The following is a 20,021-nucleotide window of genomic DNA, read 5'->3' as shown; positions in this document are numbered from 1 at the left end:
AGATGTTCTGCTGTTTATCAATCATTCCATCTCCCCCTTTCCGTTTTGTGTGTGTGGACAATCCCCCCTGAGATACATCCAAACAAATGCAGGTGACAAGTGGTTTGATTGGGGGCTGCGCTTGTGTGGTCGAAACTCTGGAGGGACTTAACTGGCATTTCCTTGCCCCAAATCCCATCCTGTTTGGAACGGTCTTCTGCCAACAACTCCCTAAAATCAGAATAGCCAGATCAGGTGCTTGTGAGATCCAACAAAGTCTCCTCAATCACAACATAAAGTTATCTGCGTACACAAATTGAAATCACTTCCAACAAAGCATTTTGTACATTCAATTAAAAACTGGGGAACATGTACTATACTTCCCCATGTTAGAATAATCAAAGAGATTAAGATTGTGTTTTTCTTTGCTTCATCTTTTGTTAATATCGACACATATTTTGTTTGATTTTTTTCATGCTTTGAGAATGAAATGGTGTGTCTCTAAATGGTAAAAATTAAATCACCAAAATTAACGATAAGGGAAAAAGAAGTGGGTATACACAATCAGTGGCGGATCCAGGGGGTATGGAGGGGATGCCTGCCCCCTCCCCCTTCCCCCAGCCAAAATGTTCTCATATAAGGCCATTTTTCACTTAAAGAGCCCTTCTGCCCCCCCCCCTCCCCCAGCAGTAGCCTGGGAATTGAACTTGTGACCGCTGGAATGCCAAACCTGAGCTACCAGTTATGGCAGCAATCACCCAGTTTGTCAGTGTTTTTGTTCAAGGAGCGGTAGTCAGATGCAACACAGATCCCGACTGTGCCATGTGGCGGGAATCCAAAAGTCATGATGTCAGTATTGGTTTATGGCAGTGGTTGCAAACCTATGCACTGTCTGTTTGTCAGCCTGTCGGGCTGTCTGTCTGTTGGTTATTGGGTTGTCTATCTGCATCTCCAAACAGGAGGAAAGCAGCCATTTTCTGTGGTGGCACCAGACTCACGCGAGTCACGCTCAGGTAGTTCACACGCACTCCGGGCTCCTTCAACCAATAGAAATACCAAAATGCGCGCACACCTCGTCTTTAAGAATGCGTGCGCGTGAGCGTGACATCACCGCAGTAAAAACTTCTGATTCTGGTCACTGGATTCCACTATAGAACGGGAGGAGGTACATGTAGCATTGTGCTCAAGTACGGTAGTCCTTTTTTTTTTTAGCACATTCATGAGCAAAAAATGCTCCAAAAAATGACCTTTTAAAAATGTGCAGTAAAATGTCAAAGAACTACATGCGGTAATCAAGACTTTCCTCAACGTTTGCTGGTTTGCCCTGTACCCACTTAGATCTGCTCCCTTCAATTTCATGACCCACTTGTGCCCAATTGTGCCCCTTCCCCCCATGCTGGATCCATTCCACACCCAATACCAACTTCCCCCTCCACCCTGCCCATATCCATCATCTTCCCGTATCCATCATCCAATACATAATCTTAAATTCATTCAGTATCCTCTCTACGTCAGATCATTTCACATAAACCCCCCCCCCTCCCGTGTAGTTTGTGCAACTCCCTTCCCCCCTCCCGACATTCCCAATATCCGAATCTCTTTGTCTTAATCTTTTGATCTTTCTATAACCCCCTGGTGGTGTTTCCCCTTCCTCTCCGGTTCTTTGCAGGTACGCTTTGGGAGATTGCCGACGCCCTTTGCTGGAATCCGCCGAAGTCATAGAGGATATCCTGCACCGACAGATGACAAGCTTGGTAGGTTTCTTTTCAGCATATGTCATAAGCATAGTACATCGTGTGTCAATAAAAACGCAGGATTCAAAGCAATTTTTTTTCTGAGAAAATTATGCTACTGGTGTGCCTAATTTGATAAGGATTTGATGGAATTTGGACTTTTGGTTCAAAAGTTATGACAAGTTTTGTGAAGCCCTTCTGAAGCGGGTTGGTCTGATTCAATGACCTTAACACAACGACCAGTTATGTACAATGCAGGTATGCATTGAAGACAATTAAACCAGAACAAAACTTTCTTTGAAACAACTGATGATAAGTATCACTTTTAAATTTAATAACTGGACTATCATTGTTTCAAAGCATCATGAATTATTGACTAATAACATTGATTATGGACTAAAGGATTATGTAAGCCTAATCCTGCCACACATGTCCTTCTTTGTGATCCACAAATACTTTCACCTGTACTGAATTCAAACCTTTCATTAGGTATGTGTGATTTCACAAATCAGACCAGCTTGGAATTTATAACCCTTCTTCAATGTACTCTATCTCTGGACAGGATTGTCCAAATGAGATGGGATAAAAAGCATAGTGAAGAGAAGGAAAGGTACTTTGAAAAGAGGGTTAACATTATGATGAATAGGGGTGGTTTATATTCTTAATATTTTTGTTTCTAATCCTGCGTTTTTATTGACACACGCTGTATAATTGATTGCTTTAAAACAAAAACAGGTTATTTCTATTTCTGTTTATGTTTAACTTTGCTGTTACATGTGTCACAGGTCTTTCCTGAAAGATATTACCAGTTCACGGCAGACAAAATTATAAAGTAAACAAGTAAAGTCTGTCACGAGCCAATGTGGCCCGTTAGGCCAGCGTTTATCTCCAGTTTCAGTAGCATGAAATCACTGAGACTATTTCTACTCCCCCTGGATGGGATGCTAGTCCATCGCAGGTTACTCCCCAGCTAGTGCCGGTATCCATTTATATTCCTGGGTGGAGAGAGGCTAGTGGGGGTAAAATGGCTTGCCCAAGGACACTTGCCCATGACCAGCAGCTGGATTCGAACCCCTGACCCTCTGATCATGAGTCATGCACCCTAACCACTAAGCCACACTCCCCAGACTAAATTATAAAATGAACTTTTAAGTCGATGTGACAGTCAAACAAGATCCAATATTAGTACAACATCATAACAACATGTGTATTGACAATGATCATCAGAATCAACAATATCAAAAGAGTCAAGCTGATAATAAGCGACGATGCGGATCATCAGCGATCTGAATCATTGGCGATCAGTGATTACATTAATACTGAAAAGTCCCATACTACATGTATATAAAACTAACGTTGTGATCACGTGACGTATGGGTCACCTATTTTCAAGTTCGGGCAAGGACCATTAATCGACTAGTGGTTGATTTGTGACGTACGTTACGCCTGTGCACTAATAGCAACGTGCGAACATCTCTGGTCAAAAAGTCATCGCGAAACTTCTGGATCCTGGCTCCCTGCTGTCATTGTGAATGCGCGCGGCTATTGGTTACCAGCGATGCAACCAGCCCCAGTAGTTTGGTTCCAAATAGTCGACTAGCGTATGGTAGTCAACCATCGTCGACTAGACAGAGTTCAGGCTAACTTTAGTCGAACTATGGTTAACCAATGGTCAACAATAGTTCTTGCGCGAACTTGCCCTATATTGACCTCTATTGACAGCTGTGTACAGAAATTAAGTCCTATTGTAGTCAACATTCCATTCCAAAACAATCTACAGTTTTCTGTGTCCTCAAAGCAAAACAGATGGTGTTAGGAAATAGTGCCCTCTAGTGGTTGCCTGTGGCCAGTTGGCAGGGTTTGAAAATCTTTATGATGTTGTTCAGCTTGTTAACATTTTTAAAGTCAGGAAATGTTTTCTTCCTCTATGATACTAGGTTATGATATTTGATAGAATTCGCACATCCTTCCGTGTCCAAACATACTTATTTTTGTAAAGAAAGTAAATTGGGCCTCCTATGTGATGACATGCAATGTGAAAGGAACTCAAAAGTTATTTTGATTTCTAGGAGTGATTCGACAATTTTCCGTCCCCCAAAATACCGCCGTTTTTTGGGGTCTGTTATTGATCCCACCATCGGAAGATGAATCAGACACTGCCTATAATAAGAAAGGCTATTTTTCACATTCTTATTTTGGCTCCTCTAATCTCCACCAGAGGAGATGCCAAAAAATCCTGAGACCTTCTAGAGTGGAGCGTTCAAAAAATAGCGCCCCGATTTTTCCCTCATCTCACCATAAAAAGGACACTTATCTGGAGTCAAGATTTCTTTGAGTCGAGGTTTCAGGATTCTAGTGGTGTCGCGCTTCGATAAATCGTTTGTCAGATTCACACACTGGGGATGTCGGCTTATTTGTAACACCTGTTAGGATTTCTTATCAGTGTTTTGCGAGACGTTTGGGTTCTATTTTCCTCCACCGTCATTTTGTCTAACTTTAGAGCCTTTTGTGTAATCCCCGCCCAATTGAGTTTGTCATCCCACTGTCTAGCCTGCTGATAGCAAGTCATATTGTGTGGGAGGTATTTATATTTAGGACAAATAAGACAGGGTTTATTAGCTATGGATTTTGTGCGTGATAATCGATGCCGCTCTGAGACCACTTTCGAGGGCCCCAGTTGGAGGGGCACACTGCGCGCATACTGGGTCAGGCGCATATTGCGCGACATACGCACTTCATCATCATCATCAGGCTGTGGTCATCTATTGTTGGATGAAGCCCTCCTCAAGCAGTTTCCATTCTCTTCTGTTTGTCATTCTACTCCATGTTGCCGTGTTTATGTATGTGGTGATTTCATCTCTCCATCTCCTTTGTCTACCTCTTCTTCTTCTGCCTGTCCTTGGTTGCCATTCTGTGAGTCTCTTGGTCCATCTGTTGTCTTGTCTTCTTGCTAAGTGCCCCGCCCATCTCCATTTCATTTCCTTGATCTTCTCTATGATATCTTTGACCTTTGTTTCTTGTCTTATGAAGGTATGTCTGATTTTGTCCTGTTATGATACGCACTTGTATGATGCAAAGTATGAACGACTAAATTTATCCTTATCGTTTTGGTTTGCGGTAAGACCATGTGGTAATAACTACTGCTTAGAAGATATTTAGTTCTGAAAAGAACTTGTCTTGCAAAGCCTCAAATCTTATATAAATTTATCCTGAATCTGCACAAATCCACGGTGTGTCTTCGCGAGAGCATCACATGCCGTTCGCAGTGCATTGGAATGCCGCTCCCAGTGGTCTCGCCCGTTCAGGGTCTGCGTACATCTTGGCCCGCTGTTGGCCACATTTGAAAGTTAATTTTTAGAATTATTTAGAAATTATTTAAACAAGCAATCTATGCTCAGTCATGCCCTGGAGCTTATGAGGAACAAATTCACAAGCTTGCTCTGGTGGGACTCGAACCCACAACCTCCTGCTTACTGGAACAGCACTGAGCACACAGTGTTAATATTACTTATTATTGTAAAGGTGCCTAACTCAATAACAAAATTTGCACTACGTTGACAGTTATTTGTTGATGCTTTTTTTTTTGGAGTGCAGCCTGAAACTTTTTACAAGATATTTGCAGATGACCACACTGTATGCTTCAGTTTTGTGCCTGTACAATTTAAAGTTGTGGTGTGCGCCCATTTTCTTGGCATTATTAAGCAGAAAGTCGTTATTAAGCAGAAAAGGATTGCTTGGTAAAGTTACGGGCAAAACAAAAATTTGTTGACTACCAGTCCAAAGCAATACTTCGTTATTTTTTTTAAATAATATAATTTTTAGTCGGCAACCTTTTTTTCTAAGCAAATTTGGCCTGGTTCATGTGATTACCAAGACACTTGGTTCTTGTAAGTAATCTCTACAGCGCCCTCAATCGTTTATGCTCGTAGCCAATAAACCTGGAATAAAAAAAAAAGTGGAACAGAAAAGAGATGTTTTGTGGCGGGAGTTTGAATTCCGAATTCATGGCAAAATGTCAAAAAAGGTATCAGTATTAATTGGCAATTAGCTGGCTTTTTGCACTGTCATATGTTTTGTTTATCCCGTTCGTGCCTCTTGGTAGAGAATTAATCGTTTTCAGACCCCCGTGATCTTTGCAAAACCCACAAAGATAAATATCTGTCTGTTGCACCTGCTGTGTGGAGATACACGGCGAGACCAAAAAACTCCAATTGTGCACCGTCATCTGCCATTTATTCCTGCACATTTTCAACATGTCATCATGCTCGCTGGATTTCTTAATGTATCCCAGACACCTCCAGTCGCCCAAGGAGCATTTTGACGTGCCACGCGAGCCGCTGGGTCCCACCCCAAATCCCAGGTGGATGGCGTTAATAGATTGGAAGGATCAGACTTAAAGTCTGCCCAGGAAACGAATAACATAGCGGGCCCGCACCGACGGGATTGTTAATCTGTGTTATAAAATGACACCGAAACATGGGAATCATTACCAGTATATGATCCCAATCAGTTCCCCCCTCCCCCCTCCCTGGAGGGCGGTGAGGGGACCAAATATATACCTCTGAAAGACGTCAATGCACCTGTCATCTCGTCGGCGCGGTTTAATTGATTGATTAATCAGGGTCTGTATCGGGACGGCCGTTCATGCGATGTTTGTGGAGCGATCTCGCCTGGCTCGGGACAAACAGGAAATGGGTCGTTTTGCTGGATCTTGTTAAGCGTTTCCTGGGCATCTGTCCCCCTTGTCCGGTCGGGCCGGTGGCGGTCGGGTTATCTCCGATCAGAATGACGTAGGTTGTGATGTCATCTATAAGGCCTTCTCCCCTCTCCCCCCTCAACCCCAGCACCTTGATGGGATTAGTGGGTTGAGTTGGGCTGTCAGTGACTTGGCTGTCAGTAAGGACAGCTGGTCAGGGGATTAGCGACAGGCTTGTATTACCAGCGGATCTGCTTGTTTAGTGACATTGGTGATATCTGGTTCTTGCATTACGATTCGGATGTCAACATTGTTCAAGTACCTCTTAACATGACATTTTCACCTGGAGACTGCTACTACACTAACTGTTAAATGGTAAATAGGTAAAGGAAAGTCTCCATATCAGCTGTATGACATGACCAGTGTTTTCACTCCACATGATTCCCAGCCAGTCTGGAAATCAGGGAAAACCTTCAAAATTAGTTTCGATTTTCCATTCAGAAAAAAGTCAGGGAATTTAGGAAAAACGTCAAGAAAAAGGGAAACTCAGGGAGTTTGATGGTGACGTAGAAGGGAAAGGTTTTCACCAATCTTGCGCCATGTATCCAAATTGTGTTCATCCTTTGGCTGGAAAGTGGTAAACTCCCAAAAGATGTGGCACTTATTCATCAATTTGTTCCCCAAAGCTGTGTGTTTCTAAATTCCTAGTGAATGTTTCAATGTGCAGTGTAAACGAATTATTCATAAGATGGAATTTGCATCGGTGTGATGTAGATTAAATTTTAGGTTTTGCCCTTCACTGACATATAAACACTGTATACTCAGTGTGTTACCCCTGAGTGAAAGTGAGAAAAAAAATCACTCAGGTGGGACTCGAACCCATGACCCAGGAGGTCATGGTTTCGAGTTTCTAGTGCAGACCTCTTACCACTCGACCACTGAGCTTGCCGGGATTGGCCCCTTTTGAAGTAGTTCAAAAGGGGCTGTAGTCTTCCAAAAAAATACCAAGCTAGGCCCCCCCCCCCAACCCAACCCCACCGCGCCCCACACCTGGAATTTTTTTTCTTCTTTTTTTATGAAGTTTTTTTCTAAAGAACTCCATGAATATAAAATAATAATTAGAGAACAATCTAGAATTTACATTAAAAATCATGGTTTCAAAAAAAGTATTTTCAAGTAACAACGAACAATTTAAGCCACTCCTCCTTCTTTTTTTTTTGGGGGGGGGGGGGGTGTTAAGGTATTTTTAACCTTGATTGTTAATAATTGGCAATAAAAAAGTATTAACACAACCCTAATTTAATGTCTTTTCAATGTCAAAGATATTTATGGATCCACAGTGCCAGTAATTTCCCTTTGAGTCGTTTAAAATTTTTCAAATGGCACAGGAAAAAAACCACGAAAATCCCTCAGCGATCGACTCGGCTGTTTTGCAGTAAATTTTACTCCGATCTTGTGACCATGATGACAGTTTCTGTGGTTGATTCTGGAAGTCAGTTTTGAATTGTCCGTTTCATTTCCTGCACGTCGTCGTGGACCAGGGGGCTATTTTTACGTTGACCTCCGTGGTGAGACCACTTAATGATTGCAACAGGTTGAAGTTGTTTGTTTCCCTTCCTGGTAAACAAGATTTTTTTTGGCTTCAGTTCAAACATTTTTGGGGAAACGGATATGATGGTAAGCAAATTTTGGACACAAAATATTAGCAGTTATGAATTATAGTTTTAAAATTTCAAATGGGGGGCGGGGGGGGTGTTATGGACCACGAACATGCTGATCAATTTGTTGGTTGACTGAAGAAAAGTGAATGGAATGAGGTTCGAACCTGTAACCTACAAATGCTGAACCGCCACTCTTCGAGCTGAGCTATCCAGCGCTGTTTTGGCAGGCTCTTAGAGTTTGTTCAGAGTGCACAACAAGTCAGAAAGCATACAAAAGAATTGATGAAAACTTTAATGAAAGATATTGAATTTAATGAAAGATACAATAATTTCTCAACACATTTGGAGAGACAGAACATAGTACAGTTTATAGATTTCCTTCATTTGAGACAATTCTTTACAGGTTGTAAAATCAGGGGATAACAGTGTGATGGAGCAGCTATTAATGTCTGGTTTAAATCTGGGAAGGGGTCTGGCCGCAGGCAAGGGCTATTATTGGCAACCAGGCCTCTAACTAGTTTTAAACATCACATTTATAAGCTGCTCCGTCACACTACTTTCCCCATTCATACAAACTTTTTTGGCTAAAAAACACAAAAATTGAAAAGTTGACAAACTCCGACAAGTTTTGTTCTACCATTTGACTCCGTGTCCGGGACTTTTCTATGGTGCGGGGCGCATGCAGGCACCTCCCCTTATATGTCATATGGGCTCTAAGCCAGCGGATCACGCGGCGCGTACTGCACGCATGTGGCGCGTACTGCACGCATGTGGCGCGTACTGCACGCATGTGGCGCGTACTGTACACATGTGGCGCGTACTGCACGCATGTGGCGCGTACTGCACGCATGTGGCGCGTACTGCACGCGTGTGGCGCGTACTGCACGTATGTGGCGCGTACTGCACGCATGTGGCGCGTACTGCACGCATGCGGCGCGTACTGCACGCATGCGGCGCGTACTGCACGTATGTGGCGCAGAGCGCAGGTCCTCAATACTGGTTTTAAATATCGCTGTTTAAACACTGACTGGTGTTTTACCGGTTGTTTAAAACCACCCACGTGACGGGCTCTCAACCAATAGGAATAGGTAAACTGTCTCAGATATTTATGAATTATGAGTTTAATAAAAGGGTAACCATGACTCATCCTAAAATTGTCAAAACAGCAGCGTCATATTCAAAGTTGTTGTTTTTTCCACTTTGTGACTCCAACAGTTAATGTGTACTCTTTAAATCTTCCAATAAATTGTATTTGTTGCTACAAATATTTGAAAGACATCAAACTGCATTCCTAGCCCGGTTTACGATTGAAATACCTCTTCCGTCCACAGTTGCAGCGTGCCGCCGATGTATGCAACATGCGCAACGCTCGCTTCATTGGCATCGAAGACTTCATCTTCCTGATGCGCAAAGATCGCAGCAAGCTACGACGCCTGCTGCAGTTCCTACATCACAAGGACCAGCGGCAGAAACTAGCCAAGGTGATGGGCACATCAGGGGAAGATGAAGACCTTACGACCGGGGAGCTAGGTAAACAAGATTAGGAAAGACTAGTAAAGCTGGGATCAGATCGCTCTGAAACACCAGAGCATGAGTCCGGTGCTCTTAACCTTTAGGCCATGGCACTCCACTGAAGCTAACCTGCAGGGTTTTAAAGGGTTTTGCATATTGCTCTGAATATTAACTTCCCACTCCGAGGGTTAAAAGGTACCACGACGTTGCCACCATGTTTGAATTCAGCGAATTCTGAATATATCTACTGGTCTTTGTTCACTTTCTAGATCAGAAAGCGTTCTGTAGACGGCGGAAGATCTCCTACGATTTCCTGAGCACCATCGACCAATCAGGCGAGTTGATTGCCCTGCTGGATAGCGACGAAGTGGATCCAGTCAAGACGGAGAGATTGGAACGGGCCGAGCTGAAGACACGATACATGGACAGCAACACGTACAAGGAGTATGCGGAGGCAAGACAAGTCAATTTCTGTGAGTGCCACGCAAGAATATTTACAAATGTGTCTGTTTTTTTGTTGCTTAGCCTGGAAGCTAGCTGGACTCGGGTTTATGTTTCTAATAACATGAAAGTCTTCAAACGAACCACAAAGGGAAACTGACTTAAGTGCATTATTATAATTTTTCAGTTGAAAGTTGAACAAAGAAATTGTCTGGAGCGGGGTTTGAACCTGCGACCTCCAGATTACCGTTTTGGTGCTCTACCAAGTGAGCTGAATTGTGCCCGAAATCAGCATCCGGGACACGTTCTCATTCAGCCGATTGCAGCTACGCGATAACACGCACTGAACCGACGAATAATAACAACCACATGTGCATGTGCATCGTGTCAACGCTTGCGGGCACCCATACATGGATTTGCTTAATAACAAACAAACTACTAACAGAAATTTCCAAAAATGTGTCACTTGGCTCATCTTTGGAAATGAATGGCTTTTACTGTTTCCTTCAAAATGACAGCATGCCAGAAAGAATAATTTCACATGGAGTTTAGTGCCATTACTATCTTTAAACCAAGTAAGCTTTTTCACAATAATTTGGTCGGTTACTTTTTGGATAGCTGCAACACCTTGCTATTTCTTGTTTTGGCGGTTTTTTCTCCACAGCCAAGAAGGGGTCAAAGTTCAAGGAGTGGCTGGACTACTCCTCCCTGGAGCCCAAACCCAACCCATTTGCTGTGGAGATCATGCAGTATCTTGCCTATGAAACTGTAGCACAGGTTGGTGTCATACAGTACACATTAAGCTTGTTGGTAACATGATTCCTTGAAGATTCAAACTATGTATGATATCGTGAAAAAAGTTCATCAGGCTGGTAAAGTTTCAACTTTGTAAATGAATTTTCTATAAACACAGCCAATGACTTACGTAGTTTCGTTTACGTTTCGACTAGATTCACTAGTCATCCTCAGAACAGCGCCACCAACCGACTGGTGGTGCTTCGTTCTGAGGATGACTAGTGAAACTAGTCGAAACGTAAATGAAACTGTGTAAGTAATTGGCTGTGTTTATAGAAAATTCATTTACAAAGTATGTATGATATGGGACTAATTCAGGGATAGTACATAGTGCTGTATGACTACTCACTCTAGCTCAGTTCGTGGGACACACTATAGAATACGCATGGCTAACTTCATCTGAATTTACAGAAATCGTCACGTTTTTGCTTGGGCATAATAATAATAATAATAATAATAATAATGAAGATTTATAAAGCGCACATATCCACCTATTAAGGGGCTCAAGGCGCTATAAACACAATAAATCTAATGCACTGCGCTGGGAACAGCGTTCAGGTTTCTGTGAAGTCATTCTCCGTGTCACTGTTGATGGGGATACCCTTGAAAAGAGTCGTTTCCTAAAATCTGATTTGAAGCCAAGAATGAAACTTATTTTATCTTCAAGCAGCATTGAATCCCTGATCAGCGGCGTAACTAGGGTCAGACTTCTTGGGGGGGGGGGTACCTGAGGGTGCATTAAATTTTTCTTAATTTAATATTTCTAGGGGGGGGGAGAGGGGTGGACATCGGGTGGGGAGGGGGAGGGGGACAGACACATTACGCTGTTCACGCATACTTGTAATATACTATATTCAAGTGCACCAGGAAAACCTGAACAACTACTGGTACATGTACAGTGACCCCCTATAAAGTGACAAGAGCATACGCATTTTGCATCACGTTTGCTCAAAGATAAATTCGTCATCCCACTTAGCGCTCGTGGAAAACAGTAAATGTAGTACGTCTGTGTTCCATATCCGACTCGGCTTTCTGCCTCATGGCATATGGGACGCAGACGCGCTACAGCCTTCCACTCGCACTCGTTGAATAAGTAATGTTCCTGGCTTCCACTGTCGATCTCTTGTTCTTGCTCAACAGCTTGTGGAGTTATCCTTCATCGTCCGCAGGGACATTTCAGCGGTCCCGTGGGACCCCCTCACTAAAACTGCCGCCCCCTTATGCTCCAACAACCTCCCCTCCCCCGGCCCCTTCCTCAATAAATCCAAACCCTCCCCTGTTTCTACGCCCCTCCCCTCCCCCACCTCCTCCCCAACCTCCCCTAATGGCAAAATGGTATCTCCCTTTCTGTCCTCCACCGGCGCTGGGCTGAATGTGTCGATGAACAGCAATTCCTCGGACGGTTCATTTCACGCGCAGGGGGATTCGAAGACGGGCGGGCACGGAGGGAGCTTGTCAAAGTCCAAATCCAAGAGGAAAAAGAAGGTGAGAACATTGAATTTGAAAATAACTTTTAAGTTTCTTTAAAGATGCATACCCAGTGATCTTCTCCTAACAAAATTTCAATTTGTATATTTTGTTCAAAAAAAACTACTTTATTCCGATTTTTGGCGTCTGTAACCCTCTGAAAAGGGAATTTAATTTTGCGCAAAACTAAACCCCGCCCTGCAAGAGCCGAATTAATGTCTGGCAGCTAATAATTCAATTTTTGTGAATAAAAAATATTCAATAACTAAATGTCGGTGGATTTTTTTCGTTTTATGTCTTATTCAAAAGTGAATATCTTTTATATTATTAGGAAAATGGCAGTTGAAAAAAACAAATCTATTTTTGGAGGTGCAACTTGAAAATAGCACGGGGACGGTATCTTTAATTCCAAACCTTAAAATGCTAAAATTACACCTTTCTGCTGGTCTTGGAGGCCAGCGTAATGTCCTCTTTGACTGACTGACTGAGGGACTGACTGTCACTTGTGAGCCGGGCAGTGCTCTTGTATAGGATAACCATGTAATGACAATGAATGGGCCCAATCTGGCCCATTGTGTAGACCAGACGCAGAAAAAGACTCCCAGTGAATAGCCATTATGAATCAATTGAATAGAATGTTGTGCACTCTAGAACCAGATTTATTAGGCTTCCCTTAAGCTTGTTTTTTAAGGTTTAGGAATTGTCAACTATATTTTCATCTTACATTAGGCGCTTGACATGGCTGGAAATGGATGATCAATTCTTAGAATCGTATCCACTATCTTTAGCTGTGCAATCCCCTTAGTTGTGCCAATGTTTTCATCGTTAAATGAACCGGACGACAGAGCTAAGTATTACAGGCTTTCCCCCGTTGGGTGTTTTACGAGTTTAAAAATACCCAGCTTCACTTGACTTCCTCGCTGATGCTATAAATGGATGAGCTTTAGACTAACGGGAAACTTGCTTCTCTCCGTTCACAGCCCAGCGGTTCATCGTTGTTAGCGTTGGTGCAGTATCGTTCCATTAAACCCGTGCATATCCGAGAGGCATACAGACGACTGCAGGAGAACTCATCATCCATGGCACCATTTTGTGTAAGTGTAAGTGTGTTTATTTGTTGGTCTGTCTATTTGTCAGCTTCAACTACAGTTTTAACTCTGTTCTTGTGTGTCTGTGTTCAGAGGTTGATATAAATATTTTATTGTTGCTGTATGTGACGTGACCTGTGATTTTAGGTGAGCAGAACAGCCACCAATATGCATGCCTTGTGATTTTCCAAAGAAGCCGAAATGTTCTGTATATAACATCAACGTTTTAACAAAACAAATGTTATGTGGATTATGTTGAATAGAGCAGTTTGCTTGTGTCCCTGCCACATAACATTACCCCGGACATCGTCCAGTTTCCTACAAAACTGTCAGAGAGCTGGCCTAGAGTCCTCTGTGTGGCTGGCTGGCTGGCCAGCCAGCCAGTCACTTACGAGCTGGGCAGTGCCATCCCCGGTTACGCCAATGACTGGTCTAAATCCAGCACTTTTCAATTGAATAGCCATTCTGAATCGATTGGGTAGAATTTGCTTTGCTCTTAGGCCAGCTTTACCTGACTTGCCATGTTGTTTCTTTTGTCGTGCTCAATACTGTATTTTGATGCAGCAACCGCCATGGGTTGAGCTCATTTAGATTCAAAGTTTCCTTTTCTCTTTGCAGAAATACACCAGTCGTCCTGACAAGATGAAGTATCTAGTCTGCTGACAGCGTCATGACAGACAACGATTACCTTGGCACTGTGGCAGCTATCTTGGAGTGAAGGTGAACGAACTCGACATCGGAGCTTAAGACCATAAAAATCCTGGCACTCAGAGCTACAGGTCTATTGCAAGTGTGTTGCCAAATTAAAGTTATGGTCAAAACTCTAGACGGTAGTTTATGACAAGAGGATGGACTCGGTTTGCAAGGTCCCCATTCACGCTTACGAAGAAAATGTTGGGGAAGACCACTGCATGAGACTCTTGAGCACTTGCCAATGATGCCTGATGCTCACGCGAAGACACTACGAGTTGGTGCAGATTGAAATAAAGATAATCTTGCATACTTCAAGACTTACGCCTGGGAATCAGTACGAGCACACAACGTGTCCCTCCCACTGGGGCAGTTGATGGTCGTAGAGCGCCCTCTATGGCTCGTGCACACAATACATAGGCAGCATGTTGCCACGGAGTAGTTGTGGTTGAATATCTAGACAATAGCTCTTTGACAAGAGTAGAGGCCCACGGTCCAACACTCGGAGTTGAAGATATTATCGCAGTAATGGTCAATTTTTTGTTATATTTATACTGTTTATATTTTTGTACAGAGAGTCTTGTTACTTTTTTTACGGTTTTTATTTTATCATGTTGTGGTAGTAACCAGATAGATTGTACATATTTGTCGCCCTCTTGTGGTTGCTTTTGGTCAGGAAAATCACACCCAAGCATTTAAGCATTTGTTGCCCGGAAATGCATTAAGAAACATTCAAAACGTGTTTGCTTTCATTCAAAATTGTGTTGGAAATTGTTTTTTTTTTTTTCAAACTTTCTGGGCCTCCAGGATCCTCAACCTCGTTACCTACAAGTTTTCTGGACAAGTGAGGACAGTGCCGAAATTTGGTTGAAATTTAGCAAACAAATAGCTTTTTTTTTGGTCAACTTGTGAAACCTAATTTTCATTTTTAAAAAAGTGAATAGATTGCATTAGGCAAAAAAAACCAAGTCTACGGTTTCTGGTATCAGCGTGCGTCGCCGTAGCCATGCGCGTCGGCAAAATTAAACAGTTTTTTTTTCAATGTAAGATGATGTCTCAAAACGGCCAAACTCACTGGTTTTCTGCTGCTGCACAATTTTAACATGGTTTTAGATGGGGTTACATAAGCTTTATGTGGCCTCTCTTGGCTCTCATATATTTTGCACTAAATTTAGTCGGGCACCATTTGCAGTTATCAGCCGACATTTGAAGGAAAAAAAAGGGGGGGGGGGGGGAAAAAAAGCTGCGTCGCCACACAAATTTTGGGGCAAGCTCCATACCAGAAACCGAAGACTTTTTTTTGGCCTTAGAGAACATTTTTATTTATATCATTGTCAAGTTGGAAATAAAGGCTTTGGGATTAGGGTTGTTATAATTTGGGGACAAGGTTAGTACCTTGGGGGCGAGGTTGTAAGTGATATAATCTTGTTCCCAGGGTTAATTCTTACACAAAATAGAGGAATATAACGGTAACCCCTGACAATTTTTTTTTTTTTTTGCAATGAAATTGCAAGGTTAACCCCTTACAAATATTTTTTTTAATTTGCCCTACATGTTTGTTTCATTCAGAAAGGTGTTTAAGTAAAGCTACATTTGGCAAATGAGATAATTTGCAAGGTTTACCTTAAAATGTTCTTTTAAATCTGATGGTTCATTAAAATTGTCTTCTAGATGCATTTGAAAATTCAAAATATGTTAGAATGAAACAATATACCTTTTGAACATTGCTAATGCATCTAGAGTGCATTTTCCATTAAAAAGAATACTTCATTTTTTTTTTATTGGCAAGGGGTTTACCTTGCAATTTAATGAAAAGTTGGTGAAAAGCTTTACAGGATTTCTCAGTGATATTGAGTGAAATTGAGTTTTGGTCAAAATGTAATTAATGTGCAAAAACTAACCCCCAGGTGAAGAAAGGTTTGAAAAAAAATCATGAAAACTGGATTAGCAGAAATGTCCTTCATCACACTACAGACTGAAAAAAATTTAAAAAGTAATTTCATGTTCAAACAAAAAACAGGTCTTTAATATCAAATATTCACAAAATGGACGGATTTTTTAACATTTTAACTCCATGTCTTGTTAGTTAAGAATGAAGTAATACCATATGTTGATCAAAACAATCATAAATTCTATTTTACAAAACTCTTTCAGACAGGTAGCTAAGGTCGCGTCAAACCAAATAGTATTAGCAGCACCTCAAGTCATTTCAATAAGATTTTAGTCTCAGACAGGTGAACTGTAACTAATTTTTCGTTGACTAAATCCTGAACTTATTTTAAATGACTGCAAATGTTAATCTTTTGCATGTAGTTACTCGTGATTGTTTCAAATGTTTAGCCTAATTCATATCTTAGGAAATATTTGGTTTGATGCGAACCTTGAATGCCAGTCTGAATCAGGTGTGAGTGATCAGGTGTTTATATACATACACAACATTCCACAAGCTTATTTTTGTACCCAATTTCCTATATACATATAATCTTTACTTGCTTCAAAGGTCTTTCGTGAAAATACAAATCGAATAATTTGCTGTTACAGTTGTAAACTGGAGCATATTACATAAATTGTGTTAAAATAAGTTAAATACCCCTGCAAATGTAACTAGTAAAATTGTCTTAAATTTCTTATGAAATTGACTGTCACTTTAATTTACCTTTACGGAATTATGTCTCATTGTAAGCATGTAAATTAACTGAACCCATATTGGTGTATACATGTATATGTACTGCTGGTTTTTTTTAAATGGCAAAATGCAGAAATAAATTCCAAACCATGGCATGACAAGTAAAACATGTTAGCATTGTTACACGCTTCAATCCTATGTGTTTGTTTTCAAATCTTCTCTTCCTAAATTGTAATATTATGAACAGGCAGATATACAGTCTTAGTAGCACTTTTAAAAATGCCTTGAAAAAAATAAACTCTCAATTCCCAGCAAAATTAAGTATCCAGGCTTAATACTTCCCTTGGAACAAGATAGAGTAGAAAGATTTCTAAGTATAAGTATCAACCATCCAGCTAGTAAATTAAACCAGCAAGCTGACCAGCCAAGACCCAAGTCCAAATTCCTACCCCAGACCCAAGGCCTCTACCCTCAGCTTCCAACTCTCTCTGGAGACTAAGTCAGAACAACCTAAGGGTTTTAATTATTAGAATCCTTACTTTTTTAAGAAAAACCCGGTGGTGTAGTGGTAAGAGTGTAAGGCTACATACCCAAAGGTTCCCGGTTCAACTCCCACCCATGCACAATTTTGTCAGAAAACTTAGTATATATTTTGAAAAAAGTCTAAAAGCTCCTCAGGACGGACCCAGGACCTGAACCGGGGACATCCCGGTTTCAGATCCTGAGCGCGTCCTACTGAGCTACTGGCTCTTGTTGAAAATTGTGTTCGGACCTTATATATAAACCTTAGGCTAACACATTTCAAAAATAAAAAAAAAAATACCCAGAAGCACTCATAAATGAATATTCATTAGATGCAAATTACATGTAAAAAAAATACCAATATGCAAATTTCTGGGTTTAGTTCAACACTGTGATGTATTTTTTTTCCCCTAGATTTTCCTTCTTTTATTAAACAATACACAAGAACTTTACACGTACAATCTAAGATATGTTTTTATTAAAACTGAATAGGATTATATTTTTTATGATAGGAGTGGGTGAATACATTACATTGAAAACTTTTAACTTTTGATGAATTTCTTCTGTGTTCAACTTTTCATGGAATTCAGGCGAATGCTTGGGAAAAAAGAAAAAAAAATAACATAAATACGGGGATATGTGTTATATACAAGACGATACGGTCATACGGAATGTAGGACTGGTAAAGTGTCCCCAAACTACTTTTAGGAGACACAAAAAGCTTAATTTTCCTTACAAAAAGAAAACGAAAAAATGTAAACACCATTCACAAACAAATCTGGTTTTAGGATTGGTCTTGGTATCCTAAATATTAAGCCTATTGAATTTAAGTGTCAAAAGTCAAGGTCAAAAATGAATGAAATTTAAACACTATAATATGGTCAAATTTGGTTTGGTTGGAAGACGACTCCAAGCAGCCTATAGCATTTGGGATGGAAAGGAAAAGTACAAAATCACAAAAACAAAAACAGTACCAATTTATCGGCGCATAAATTTAAAAAATATGTGCCATGTGAACTTCAACATGTTCTCTGGATTGGTCTTTGTGTTCCCAAGAAGCCAATTGATTTTCTGTGAAATGCTTAAATTCACAATATTATCACAATATTAATAGCATAACCATTAGGTTTGATACAGGTTCTTCAGATCAACACGCCTTTACATTGTCATTACAATTTAATTCTTAACATACAGTCCGTGAAAAGTACAAACACATATTTACACAAAAAATCTTATACATGTAACTGCTTGAAAATGGAGGACTTTGCTATGTACATCAGACTGCAACAGTCTGGAGGTTAACATTGCTTATTATTTTACCAAAGTGTTCGCCCTACTTCGTAATTGGAGCGCCTTTGATCGGTGACGACACGGCAGTCGTGGTCAGTTTCAGATTTTCCAGGACGTAGTTTCGTGGTTTGTTGTGCCGCATTCCGCTGGTGTGAGGTCCGGCTATGGGCCGCTGTGATTGGCCGGTCGGAGGGACGTAGTCCGGGGTTACACCAATCAGAGAGTAGGTCCACTGCATGTCAGCGGTCTGAAGAAAAGACAATGCAAACAATGTCAATGTTAAATTGCAAATGGTTTTCAAGAATGTTTCGGAGGAAGTCTTATTTTGACAAAAGAGGTTTCCCAAAAGTCGCCTTCATTTCTGGATTTTGTTTTATAAGTTTGGAAAAACCCTTACATTTGATTTAATTTCAAGGTCAAACCCTTGTTTTATCCCAATGTAAATTAGAGAAATATCAAATTTTGGCAAAATTTTGATTTCGGAGTAGTCATACTTCAAATTTTCCAAACAAACTAGTGCCAGGACTAATCAAACATATCCGGCTCTGCTTTTTAACATTATTGGCAAAATACACTCCATGAAAAAAAGGGGGAAAAAAATGAAACCACTTCCGCTGCAGAGGGCATAAATGTTGTGCCAAAGGTTTTCAATCAAGGAGGGGTTGGACTTGTTCCAACACGGGGACCGTTGAAAACCCAGGGGTGCAGAAAAGGGGGGGGGGGGGGGGAGGGGAGGGGAGGTTGCCAAATTATTCCATGATGTCATCAGCTGTGACTGAACGACTGTATTGTATGTTAAGTCCTCAGTGTGCAGAAACATTCAATGAAAAGTGATAAAGGAACTAATAGCAAAGAGATACTTTTTGTCTTTGCTCGTCCAAGAGGGCTAGCCTAGAGTCACTGACTGACGCATTGACTGACTCACTGAATGACTATCACTTGTGAGTCTGGCAGTGCTGTCATACAGGATCACCCTGTAATGCCAATGAATGTGTAGAATGCCATGGTCCAGTGGTTACGCTGTTTGACTCATGTACGATGGTGCGTGGGTTCGAACCTGACAGGAACATGGTATTTGTGTCCTTGGGCAAGACACTTAACTACAATTGCCTCTCTCCACCCAGGAGTATGAATGGTACCTGTGAGGGTAGACATATGCTGATATCGGCTGCTGCGTGGTCTCGTGGCCTGATGAACGGGGGCATAATTGTAAATGACTCTGAGACTGCTGTTACAATGGAAAGCGCTATATGAGCATTACAATTTGTATTTTACAATTTAATAATGAATGGGTTAAATCCTGCCCATTGTGTAGACCAGATGCATGAAAAGACTTCCAGTGAATAGACATTCTGAATCAAATGAATAGAATTTGAGCATTCCGGGTCCAGCTTTACTAGGCATGCTAGGCGTTTCTTGTCTTAAAGATAAGCATTAAAACAGGACTCTCCATCCAAATCTTCACACACACACCCAAAAAAAAAAAAAAATCTTGTAAGCTTTGTGATAGTTACAAAATTA

The 20,021-nt window shown here is 41.2% G+C and overlaps 2 protein-coding genes across 3 annotated transcripts in view; one reads left to right on the top strand and one right to left on the bottom strand.

Annotated features, from left to right (window-relative positions):
- The first annotated feature begins 1,647 nt into the window (after nt 1–1,647).
- Nucleotides 1,648–15,024, top strand: LOC119722130 (transcription initiation protein SPT3 homolog). Of its 2 annotated transcripts, none has more exons than XM_038192172.1 (7): nt 1,648–1,733; nt 9,401–9,599; nt 9,851–10,054; nt 10,687–10,799; nt 11,958–12,302; nt 13,265–13,378; nt 13,991–15,024. In XM_038192172.1, exons 1-7 carry the CDS (start codon nt 1,722–1,724, stop codon nt 14,033–14,035), a joined length of 1,032 nt encoding a protein of 343 aa, XP_038048100.1. In that variant the 5' UTR covers nt 1,648–1,721; the 3' UTR covers nt 14,036–15,024. The 2 variants fall into 2 exon arrangements, with proteins under 2 accessions (XP_038048100.1, XP_038048099.1); XM_038192171.1 differs by having other exon boundaries at nt 13,265–13,384.
- Nucleotides 15,025–16,597: 1,573 nt separating this feature from the next.
- LOC119722129 (cilia- and flagella-associated protein 47-like) overlaps nt 16,598–20,021 on the bottom strand; it is a 64,586-nt gene continuing 61,162 nt past the window's right edge. Inside the window, exon 48 of the mRNA XM_038192170.1 lies at nt 16,598–18,747. Coding sequence (XP_038048098.1) covers nt 18,544–18,747 — 204 coding nt within the window. The 3' untranslated portion in view covers nt 16,598–18,543. The remainder of the gene's footprint in view (nt 18,748–20,021) is intronic.

The sequence above is a fragment of the Patiria miniata genome, unplaced genomic scaffold (assembly GCF_015706575.1).
Source record: "Patiria miniata isolate m_02_andy unplaced genomic scaffold, ASM1570657v1 HiC_scaffold_14, whole genome shotgun sequence".
In the NCBI taxonomy this organism is placed as follows: domain Eukaryota; kingdom Metazoa; phylum Echinodermata; class Asteroidea; order Valvatida; family Asterinidae; genus Patiria; species Patiria miniata.
Note: the sequence above shows the minus strand (reverse complement) of the source record. Positions and strands in the feature narration are given on the sequence as shown.